The 12,172-nt window shown below is 40.4% G+C and overlaps 1 protein-coding gene across 5 annotated transcripts in view; it reads right to left on the bottom strand.

Moving 5' to 3' along the window:
• The window catches only part of tcf12 (transcription factor 12), an 84,879-nt gene that overhangs the window by 29,393 nt on the left and 43,314 nt on the right, over nt 1–12,172 (bottom strand). For all 5 annotated transcript variants that reach the window (XM_085269321.1, XM_085269300.1, XM_085269313.1 and 2 more), the window contains exons 6-8: nt 10,451–10,512; nt 8,015–8,147; nt 5,532–5,584 (exon numbers count right to left, since the gene is read on the bottom strand). In XM_085269321.1, the coding sequence (XP_085125447.1) occupies nt 5,532–5,584; nt 8,015–8,147; nt 10,451–10,512 (248 nt within the window). The remainder of the gene's footprint in view (nt 1–5,531; nt 5,585–8,014; nt 8,148–10,450; nt 10,513–12,172) is intronic.

The raw sequence follows: 12,172 nt of genomic DNA, 5'->3' as shown, positions 1-12,172 counted from the left end.
TAATAAAGACTATCAAAAAAAGGAATAAACAGGATGACGCAGCGGTCCAGTGAGTTGGAGACTGACTTTCTATCCACTAACTAATTATGTAGGATAATTATGGAGGATCGCAGAGCTACCCCAAAAGATCTTTATATGATCCTCTGGCCAGCCAGAATTTTGCAGGAAAAGAAGACTTACAGGGTGTCTTTCTACGCTGCAAAACCATCCCTTAAATGGCTCTTTTGTATTTTAGACTGCATGACGAAAAGCTCATTCATCCCTCCGGAGTGCTGCAGGGATGACTTTTGTTGTAGGCCAACCTGAATGTTAGCATCACCCTGGCTCCCTCGCCAAAAAAGCAATGGGATTTTTTTTTTCTATAGGCTTTTAGTGTGACATATAAGTGTTCGATTCTTAAACATTTAATTCTGCATGATAATCTCCACAAATTAGCAGCACAGTTATAACCTGAATAGTAAAACATGGGTATTTGCTTGCATATTTGTTGTAGAACAAAATGTGAGAGTGACTAAAGCTTCTTATTACAGCAGACCTTATTTTTAGGCATTGAACAAGAAGCTTTGACACAAGAGAACCTGACGTACAAAAATGCAAACCTAGTGTTCATTCTTTGGCAGTCTGCTGCAGCTGATGGGCAGAGGTGAGCAAACATTTACACCTGCACATATTGTGTCTGCACATGTTCAATTTTAAACACCAACACCAACATTATGAGGATGATTGATTTCTCTGGGTCCTTGAACGCTTCAAGATGCTTCAATACTTCCGAGCTGAATAAACTTCCTTTGCCTTAGAAGCAAGCTGACCGGCACACCTTCAGAAACCTGAATAGTCGCCATCTATGGTCGTTACACTGATCTCATTTATCCCTCAGTAATACACGCATCACACATTACCTCTGACCTACAGCAGAATCCTGTGGTTCAGTGATGTCTTTTCCAGGTCACAGCAGCCACCCTTAGATGGTCTCTAAATAACAAACTTAGTGATTGTTGACAGGCTGTGTTCTTGAGTCTCCCAGCGATCTCAAATCAAGGTTTGCATTAATGCCGTACACTCACGCAAGGCTTACATGAATAATTTACAACAGGCCAGAATGTGAGTAATGACTTTAATCTGTGCATTATTTTTGTGCTCTTAGTCCTTTTAACTCCTTGTTCTCCTCACAGATGAAAGAGGTCAGGCCTCTGGATTGTTTGCCTGTTCCATTATCTGCAGCCTCTAATGTCAGTGGTAAATTTCAGCCACCCAAACAAAGATAAACACAAAGCCCAGGGTCCCAGAGGTGGCTGCGACTGTTCAGCATCATCCCGTCAAACCAAGGATGTCTATCTAATCAGCCATCTGATGAGGTCATCTCTGGGGAGCTCGCTAACTGGGGTCAAGTCAAAGCCTACAATATTGGCCCCTGTCAGTTTAATCACCTATTATAAAAAATTCAAAACAATGACATACAGAACATACACCAAATTCTAATTTTTACAGTGAACTGTGGAACAATCAGGAATAATTTCCAGCTTTACAGGTGTTACTCTTTAAGAAATAAAATTAAAAGACGACTTAACATTTGCAGCTTGGTCTGTTGTTAATATGAAACCCACAGAAGTAGGGCCTGCTGTCCGATAACAGCAACCAACTGTCAGCAATCAAGTCTTTTTGAGCTGTGCAAGTATTTAATATTAGCTAGTGGTCATGATACTAGAATTTAAAAACTTGATACCAAAAATCAGGAAAATACTCCATACGCGATACCACTTTCAACACCACAGGGAAAAAAGTGAGAAAAAAGAAAGTGTAATTAGCTTTTCTCTGACAACGCCACGCTCTAGATAGATAAATTTCAAAGGCCTAAAAACTGTATCAGCGTCATTATTATTGTTATTAATCCAATATTTCCCTTGTTTCACATTAGAAACCATTAACTTGTACAACGAGACTGGGAAACAGATCTCTGTTTAGTGACTTCCTACAAATAAATAAATAAAAATCAGCAGGCTACTTCAGGATGTAATTGAAAGTGTATGCATGCACGTTTGTTTATAATGTTCGTCCCTGCGGGTGTCATTGTTTAATTCATGTTTTTGTGGATTTACATCAGGATATCAAAAGGCAAAAACACAAAACATGCAACTTTATGCTTTTCTGCTGGGTGGCCCCAGAATCTAATTTTGCCTGAGACTTAAAAAGGCCCGGAGGTTTACAAAGGGCTTTACTTATGCATTTCATCTAAGATCTCTTCCCTGAGCCCTGTTACTGTCCCATCCTGCCACGGTTCAAAGGAAGAAACAAAAAGAAGCTGCTCTCACTACAACAGGAACCCTAGCTTACCGCTGCAGTACAGTATTATTTTTGTCTTTGAGCCGTTAATGGCAGATGGAGAGAGAGAGAAAATATACCATTTGAAAGTCATGCACCAGACAACACTGCGAGGAACATTTCTAGGTCTTAAGATTCACAGCCTAGAGCAGACTTCCTTTCTTACAGCTCGCACAGTACAAATCTCTCAGAAACAAGGGTGTCTGAGTGATCTGTCAAAAGCAAATGTCAATCTTTTTTGTCATCCACACTCAGGGTTCTCGCTTGCAAAAGCCCCCAAGGGGAGCCGAATCTCAGCCCACCACTTTCTTTCTCTCATCCTGCAGCCATACCGTCACCAAAGCCAGGGAGGAAGTGTCACATCGAGCCGCTGTGCCTCTGACAAGGCGGGGATGGGGGGATGAGGCGGTGGGGGAGGATGGCACAAACGCTATTTACACAAACAAACTCGACACGCACACAGAGATACACACCATGCCCTTGCAGATTCCCAGAAATATCCTACAAGAGGCAACTTTCCCCCACGAGCTACGAGCTTTCTCTCCCTCCTTCTTCAGTCCTTCTTGTCAGACAGGTGCCCACGCAGCTGCCCATCAGCATCCCTCGGCGTAGCAGCCTGTCTGTCCAATGACAACAAGCTCTGTCCTTCATATCCACTGTTCAGATTATACAGTCAAATAAAAGCAGGCGGCCAATGAGATCCGAGGTGTCTACTGTAACAGAACTAATGCTTCTATCGGTATCTCCCGCACAAAGTGGTAAGCTATAAATTTATAGATAAACAAACAGCTTTGAAGAATCCTTTAAACAACATATTGCTAGGCATATACATCACACGATTATACGATTACAGCCACTGCAGAATCCCACGTCTGCAAGCACACAGCCAGCAGACCACAGAGGAAAGTATGAGTGTGGTTGATGTGGGGGTGGGGGGTTTGTCTGTATATAAGATGAAAAAGCCCTATAAACATTTAAATATTTGCAATCACCAGCTGGCCCGTCTAGATAGTGTTCACATCCCGGTGCACTGCAGTGTCAAAACCTAACTGCACAGAGGATGTGCTCCCGTAAATATTTTGATTCAGCTCCATCATGTAGTGTACACACACATCACGCCTGGACTTGCATCTTCCATTGCCCATCTGATTTAAAAGTCTGAAATTTATTTTTAGACTGAGAGAGCAAAGAATACAAGCTGGGGAATAAAGAGGGGATTTGAGAATGAAATAAATAAATAAGAAAATTCCCAGCAGTAGATATAATGATGGGAAGCACTGTGTTGATTTTTTTTTTTTTTGTAAATCGAGCAGCTATTCAGGTCTCTGGTGAGGCTCCCGCGTTTGCTTACACAAGCAAAAGCTTTCGGTGGCATATGCAGCTGCATTCATGCTTTACAGGTACGCTGCAGGCTCTTCACACAGCTGCCTGTGGCAAAGTAAATCTGACTCCAGGTGCGCCTTCCCCTCGACACTTCTTCAACGGCAAACCTCGCTACATCCACAGCCCGCAATACAAACACGGCTCTCAGCTGATAACCATCCTCAGAAATGCAGCTTACACTCCCTCCAACAGTCACCAGACACACCTTGGAAGGCCGCAGGTAGCACTTTTCCCCATCCGATAGCTGCTACACCCATGCCTCACCTTTGCTTCCTATTAGCTCACTAAGCAATAAAGTAACAGCTCCTAAAAGCTGCCACACAACCTCCCACTCTAACATTTTCCACATATGCCAACTAAAAGAATAAAGAGGAGAAAAACTCTTTATGTTTTCCTTTCTCTGTCAGCCATCTTTATTCTTTCAAATGGGATCAAAGACTAACTGGGATAATTCCTCCAAGCTCCAGGCTTTATCTTCTGAGCTGTACTGAGTGACAAGAAGAAGCTGTATTTTATCCCATGCTCTGTCACTGTTTTTCCCCATCTAGCATTGTACTGCTTGATTGTACTCTTATGAGTCACAGAACCGCACCTGCGCCCATGTGTTAAGTACTGACAAATAAAAGCCCAGCGTCCATTTACACAACAAAGAGATGTAACCCGCGAGGCAACCATTCTTTGCCTCCCTCCCTCCGTCTGACAAGACCTCAAATATATCACTTACTTAAGAGGAAGGCAGCGCACGTTCCTGCTCCTGCCAGGGACTGCTCTCTCTCCCTCATGCTCTGACAAACTTCTTTTCAAATACAAATCCAGAAACAAAACACATGCCACCCTTTTATGTTCGGTGGCCTGTTCCATATTTAATTTCAGAGTAACAGCAGTAGAGGTGATGATTATCAAAGCTCTGCAAGGCAAATCCAGTCTCAGACTCCCTCGCCAAAAGAAGAAAAGAAACCCCGTCATTGTTTAAGGAAAGAAAATGTTGGATTTTTGGTAAACCAGTTGCTTCTGATTAAAAAGGAAAAAACATTTTTTAAAAATCCTTGTCTTCTACTAGTTCTGAGAATTCAAGGCAAAGCCTAATAAAAACCTCTGACGATCCACCGGGGTTTTTAACAATGAACATCTGACTTAGTGATTTATGCATATTAATGAACTCCAACACCCCCTGTCTAAGCGAATACAAGCTGAGCTCCACACTTCTCTGCATCCTAATGGTTTCTGCTCCACCGGGATCATTACCAATAGAAATTTCAGATATTCTGTGCTATTAATCTCTGTCTGTCCTCCTGTTCGGCTACGTAATGACTAATTAAACATCAAAAGAGCAGAGCTGTGGATCCGCTCTGACAGCCTCTCTTTCTCCCAGGAGAGGCTGTGAGGAGGCTAGACTGTGACAGGGCAGCACTGAAAATCAATCACCTCAAGGTCCACATGTGTATTCACACACTCGCACGCACGCATGCATGCGCTTTTGCACGACACACCAAAAAATCTGCAGGAAGTTGTCGCCCGCCGAGACCCCTACGTGCTCGGATTAAAACAACAAGCATGTAAACAACAAACACTAAAAGTCTAAATCAAACAGCCACCACCGCAGTCGCTGTTGAACAAGCCGCACAGAGACAACACAATTTCAATCCGAGAAGTGTGCCGGGGTTGTCAAGAGCGCTCTGTGTGTACAACTGTGAAAAGAGAGGGTGTGTGAGTGGTAAAGATGTGTGTGTGTGTGTGTGTGTGTGTATGTGTGTTTGAGTGAGTGTGTTTGTTTAGGTGAGCTCACTGTGAAATCTATTTATATGAGAGGTAGATGATCTTCCACTCACAGATGAAGGCAGGCCAGGAGGGACCTTGCGAACCTTTTTTGTTTGGAGAGGATCTGTGGAAAGATGAAAGCAGGGTGTATTCATTCAAAGGCAGAAAACAAAATAATAAAGAGGCAACTGTACAGAAGCCATAACTCACCAACAAAATCCTACGAAGCATTGTTTGTGATTTTCACATAAAGAATAAAAGAAAACTACACACAGTCCTACATGACATATCAGAGAAATATGTCGATACTTGTTTTTTTGTGTGTTTTTGTCATTGCTCTTTCAACGCAGCCTGATGACGACTGAAGCCAGACACCAAAGCAGGGTGTGTTCATATTAGGGCTGGCCAAGTTTTATATCAAATGTGGAGTTATTACAGCTGTCATTTTTTTTATTAATCTTATCAAGTGATTATATAAAACTAAACTAAAAGTTAAAAGTAGATGTGAAAATCAGTAACTAAAATAAATATAAAAACTAGACTTTTGAAAAAAAGGAAAACTAACTGAATTATTTACCATTATTTACCTGCTTGTTTCAGTTTAGCTTTTATTAGTTTTGCTGTTACTTTTAGTTTTCCTTTATTGTGCAGTGGATGTTAAGACTGTCAAACAATTAACACTGTCACGCAGACGCCCCAAGGCTCGATAAACATTAGAAACAAAGCCTCACCATGGCTGTACATAAATATAAATAAGTATTTAAAAAATATTTACATAGCGAAAATGAGAGAATCACAATTTTTTTGATATAATATTAACAGAAAGTTTCTTTTTCTAAAAGAGCTCATTTAGATCTTGGAAATGGTTTCACACCTGAGGAATATCACACTAAAGTTAGATGAAAATGTTTGGTTTTTTTCCATATTGAAGCTATAATATCTGTGAAACCACACACATGATTTGCGCAATTTTAAAGAACATGTGCCATGAAAATGTGAAGCTGTAAATATAACAACCTATTGTGATTTCTACTCATCAGAGATCAAACATACAAAATACCATATTTTTCGGACCATAAGGCGCACTGGATTATGAGATGCACACTGTAGATGAAGGGATCTGTTTTCATACATAAGGCATTGATGTTGAATTCTCTCGCAGCTGCTCCATTCCCATGTTGTTGCAGTATATTAATAACTAACCTCTTATTGTGGATGGATTATCTCAGTTGTTCTCCTGACTGAAGTTTGGTCCGTTTACAGTACACTACCATGCAATTGCATTTGTCAAAAACCATCGGGAACCCTCACCTTAACTTAATTAGCGTTCATCCTCCAGCTTCACTGTGGTATGCTTTATGTTATGCTAACATAGCTGTGTTGCTAGTGATCACATAGCACAGCATTATATACCAGCTAGCCCAACCGCAAACGTCACTGCTGTTTAGTTTTCTGTCTTCATTTATGTTGGAAGTGATAGCAGAGCTGTACGTTTTTATTTTTTTTTCCAGTCAGAACATGCTATATCACGTTTAGGTAGCGAAGCTAGCGAGCTAACTTCCTGCTAACTTCCAACTCCATTAAATTTAATAAATTCTGTTTTGAATGAATGAATGCCTGGGTGTTAACGTAATTGTTACACCTGGTAAAGCAGCAACGCTGATCATTTTATTAAAGATGAAAGAATTTAGACAGTTTTAAATTCTCAGTGACGCCAGAGTGTTCGTTTGACTTTGGGACCTGAATAGACGGAGTTTTGGACCCAGATTACTCCGAGTCCATGAGGCTCCTAACTACGGTAGCCCTAATGCTCAGACAATCCATCAAGCAGTGCCGCTTGGTAGCTTACCAAAGTCATACTAAAACATTTTTTTGACAGATTTTTCAGGCCATGCACCACATAAAATCGGTTAGAGGACAGTAAGCACAACCAGAATTCATACATAAGGTGCACCGGATTTCAAGGTGCACTGACTATTTTTGAAAAATTAAAGGATTTTAAGTGCGCCTTATAGTGTGGAAAATACAGTAATTCAGTTAACTTTACCTTAACTTGAGCTACACTCCCGATAGTGTGTGATCATAGAGCCCCAGCGCCTAATAATTACTCTACTCCTTTGCAGGACCTAGCTCAAGTAGTTTTCTACATAATTGAATTTAAATATTGCACCTCAAAACAGGAGCTTGAAAAAAAATGCCCAGATCCTCATCCTGTTTTTTTTTAATCAAAGTAATGACAGTATGGACCTAAAATCTTGCACATTTCTGATTAAAATACAATATTTTCCTTTATACAGCCAAATCTGAGATGAGAGGCATATGAAGAACTGACTGAGCAATAGTTCGTATGTAATTGGGATTTCTCAAGCATGAGCTAAAGTGGTCCAAAAAACAACTTTATCAGAAAGGCTCGAATCCTGCATTGCATAATTAAGGCTGTCTTTATCTAAACTTGATCTACTTTTGGAGCACAATGTGAAATTCAAATATTGTAAAACCTGCTTTGCTGGTCATTTAAGAGCACTTTTCTTTCAGTCATGAAGACGGCACTGACCGATGGCTGGAGGGTCTGGCAGAGAACGTCTTCTTGGATTGGCTGCAGTGAAGGAGAAGAAAGGAGTAGCAGACTTCCCTGACGTAGTCACTGAACTCGGACTCGCCAACCCAATGTCTGTCCTTACAGAAGGCTGAAAGAGAAAACGCAGAAATGTTTAAAAACTAAAGGAAAAGAACAACTTTTATTGTCCAAACTGACCTTCAACCAGTCATTTTTTTAAGCTCTCTGCATTTAAACAGAGCTTTGTTCAAAATAACACATATTTTAATAAAGAGAAGCACTCAGTGTCTCTCACTTGACCGCTTGTATTAGATCTTTCTTTAGTACACTAACTTCAGTATATTTAAAAAAAAACATGCAAAAAATTTACTTCATGCTATGAATATTCTGAGTTATGTGGTTTCAAAGTAGAAAGCAGTTGATTTAAATTTTGCACTTTTAATTCACATAATTATTCCAGCTTTTATGAGCCCATATAACTTCTTAAGTATCCACATGAAGCCTTCAGTGCTGAAAAGCACATTTAGGCTCTGTTAAAATCTAAAACCAAATCAGTTTTACACCCACAGCAAATGCCACAATCAAAAACCAAAATCATCTTCTTCTCAGTATTTTCAGCACTTTCTATGACCAGCTTTGAGCATTAACTTCTAATGCCTTTAAAATTTAAAGGCTATAAAATGTAACTGAGATGGAATACGTTCTTAAGCTCTGCAAATTGAATGTGTCTATAAGTTGTGAGGGCTCAGAATTTGGAAAAAAATTTTTTAAAAGAATTAAAAAGTGTAAAATTGAGCCTAGCTCAATGTGTGTGGAAATTTTGGTGAAATTCTGCATGTCTTTATTAAATAAAAATCAGCTGACTGGGAACTTTCTGTCAGATGTGGTTGATTTTAAAAGAAATGAATAATAAGAAAAAAAAAAAGCAGAAAACAAAAAATTCTATTTTGTTTTAAAAAAAGATTTCACATATCTTTTTTTTTTTTTTAACATGAGAGGACAGACTCCGCCAGCCTTGAAAGCTTACCATGTTACCCTGCCACCAATATCTGTTTGACCTCTACAACCCTGACAAACTGGGTTAAGACGCCCAATTAAGAGCTTGGTCTAATTAGAGTAATCGGCTGGAGATCAGGAGAGCGTAGAGTGTGTGAGTGAGGTCAACTCAGCCCGATGAAGAGTAGTAGTAGTTGGCTTGAAAACCTGCCTCATGTGCCCTCTTGGATTCTTTGCAAGCTGAGGATTGACACAGTTTACCACTGAGACGTTTCTATCTGATGCTTTAAAGTTCCAAATTTAGTTGGGACTAAAAAAACAATGTGTACATGAGAAGCAGCACAAAAGAAATGAAGATAATTTCGCTGATATGAAATGTAGGTCAGGAAAATAGTTTGCAAAAAAACAATCTGTCACTGATGCTGGAGCTTTCACATGGCACAACAGACCCACTTCTGCTGTTGCCTTTGTTCAGTGACATTGAATACCTTCAGCAGCACTGGGTCTGACCTCCTTTATGCTACTGTAGTCAGTCTGGGAGGAACAACATACGAACATCACTCAACAATCATCCTCTTCCACTCTTGAATAGATCTCAAGATTGTACAAGCTTCCCTATTCAATCTCAGATTTTGTGGTGAAAAAATCCTGAAATTCTGATATTAAATGTTAAGAAGCCACAGCTCATGTGAGGCACACCTCAGCACCAATATGCACAAAGGTACAAATGGTACCATGCTCTCCCAAAAAGCTGATTCTGTTCATCTGGACGTAGTGTTTTCAGTGGGAGAAACGTTTCGTCACTCATCTAAGTGACTTCTTCAGTCTCAGCTGACTGCAGGTTATATTTGCATAAGGACTGAAACTAGCACCACTGACAAACAATTGGCCGTGAGGTCAGTTTCATAATCATTCATATGCAAACTGTTACCACGCTGTCTTCTGAGCCAAGTTGGGAATTGTGTAAGTCTTGATTGACTGTAAAATGACCACACGTCATGTGCCAAGTAGCTCATGAGATCAGTCGTCTTGTTCAGCTATTTGTCCTGATTAGATGTCAGTTGGTTAATCTCAGATCTGTGCAGCTGCAGGTGTGCACTCTTTCCTCTGTGCTTATTCACAATATCTAAAACAGTAGAGTTAGTCAGAAAGCCAAAGCAAAGATAGTTTACATTGTAGGAGGGGGTCTTGGTGGTCTTGTAGCCTCAATGGGACAAAGCCGAGAAGCCATAGCTTGGCACCAGCCTGAGGTATGGGGGTCTGTTTAACTTTTAACGCTCACTACTCAGCACAGCACACTCACCACACATATTTGCTATAATGAGACTGCCTATAACAATAAAAAAATACTGTTTGACTTATTTTGAAGTAAAACATTTTAAAAGCGGGATGGAAATGATGCAAAGGTCTATATAGAAGCAACAATGAGAGACTCACCTGGCAGCCAGATGCCGCAGGATCCCTGCCATATCCAAGAAACGAAGCCCTCTCTGATTTACCTGTAAAAACAGACAAAAAAAGAATAATTACTATTTCAGTATTTTATGGAACTTTTATGGAATGCAGATGGTTTTATAAGTAATAACAGGCTGTGGTATTTAGCCTGCAGTCAAGCGTTTAGCGCAAGATGAACACTTAATTTGCTGTAATGTGTTCTTAGCTTTACTCACAGTGATTTGTACATTGTTGCACCTGTTTGCTTAAAACAGGATTTTCACATTATTCAATTTAAGGTCACACATTTGCTTCTGGAGCCTGTCTAGTACACAATCACTCAAACAATGCTAGTTAAAAGCAGCCACACTGGAGCGGTGAATGCTGTGATGCAGCTCCTGTGCCGAGCAGTCACAGAAAGGAGGAGTTTGGTTTCCCTGTGCGTTGCCCTTGTAATGATTTAAAACATTATTGCTATACCTGATGAACACCTATTCTGCTGCTGTCAGATGTTGTCTACTAAGCAAAACTGAGGGCTTTAAATGAAAAAGAAAAAACTCACAAGCATGCTTAAATGTGGTAAAAATGTTATTGCAAAGGAAATACTCATATCTTTCTTTCTGGGTAACAACATGTAAACAACACAGAAGCCCACAAAGACTCTACTGTAGTATACTGACATATCATTTAACAAATTTGGGAGCTTTTATTCGAGGACACGAGCAGGATTCTTTTTCTGTTTAGAGCAATAATAAAATATCTTTGGACAATCTTGGAGCTGCTGTTCCTTTCACTGAAGCGAACAGCCCAGTTTGTCCCACTTTCATCTGCTGTCTACTGTAATATCATCTGATGCTGGCAGGAAAAAGAAGGACACAAAGAACGAGGGATTGAATCAGTAGACGGATTAGCTGACGGACTCATGGATGTACATCAAGTGGAAATCTCCGGGGCTGAAAACTGAAGCCAAGTCCTGGCAGTTCCTCTAATGGCCACTTGAAGCTGTCTCCAAAAGTGAGCCAATCCCCATAGACTTGCATGTTAAACTCAACAATTTTACAGCAGAAATAAACATATTTACAGCCCAGTACAGAAAATAGTTTTGGTCTCTATTGATAGTTGGATAATTGGGCGGTGTGGTGGTGCAGTAACTAGCGTTGTTGCTTCTCTGTTGTGAGCATAGAAGGCCACAGGTTTGAATCCCCTAGTCATGGTCACCCCAGTCTAAAACCAAACATGTTAGCTTAACTGGTGACTCTAAATTGGTGTGAATGTGTGTGTAAATGATTGGCACTGCAATATACTGATGACCTGTCCAGGGTGTAGCCCATCTCCAGCAAGTCAGCTATTTAAGATTTTTTTTCCAGTTTGAAGGTAGGGGTATATCCCTTTTGACAGGCAGAAGCTGCCTTCAGGGTCTCAAATCTGAATCTGAGAAGCCGAACTGGACATAACCCTAACCCTGTTGGTGAACTGTAGAGAACTTTTAATGGAGCTATGTAGAAAAAAATGGCTTACTTTGCATTAATTGCACTCAGGACCAGGAATTTTAGAACTTTAATAAGCCCACTATGACGTCATGTGCCCTCTCAACTTTCATACTGGTGCTTCAGGCAGAACGGACTCGCTGCACTCAAGGAAAGCAATTGCCGAGTCTTTCTCAGAGTTTTCTCAAGAAAGTCTCACATCAGTTTCAAGATGTTGCAAGATGATCCCTCTCTGTAA

The sequence above is a fragment of the Mchenga conophoros genome, linkage group LG1, assembly GCF_057382185.1.
Source record: "Mchenga conophoros isolate Kocher_MC1m ecotype Shallow Benthic linkage group LG1, M_conophoros_male_GT1.1, whole genome shotgun sequence".
NCBI classification, from domain to species: Eukaryota; Metazoa; Chordata; class Actinopteri; order Cichliformes; family Cichlidae; genus Mchenga; species Mchenga conophoros.
The sequence above is the reverse complement of the archived record's forward strand: the minus strand, read 5'-3'. Positions and strand labels throughout refer to the sequence as shown.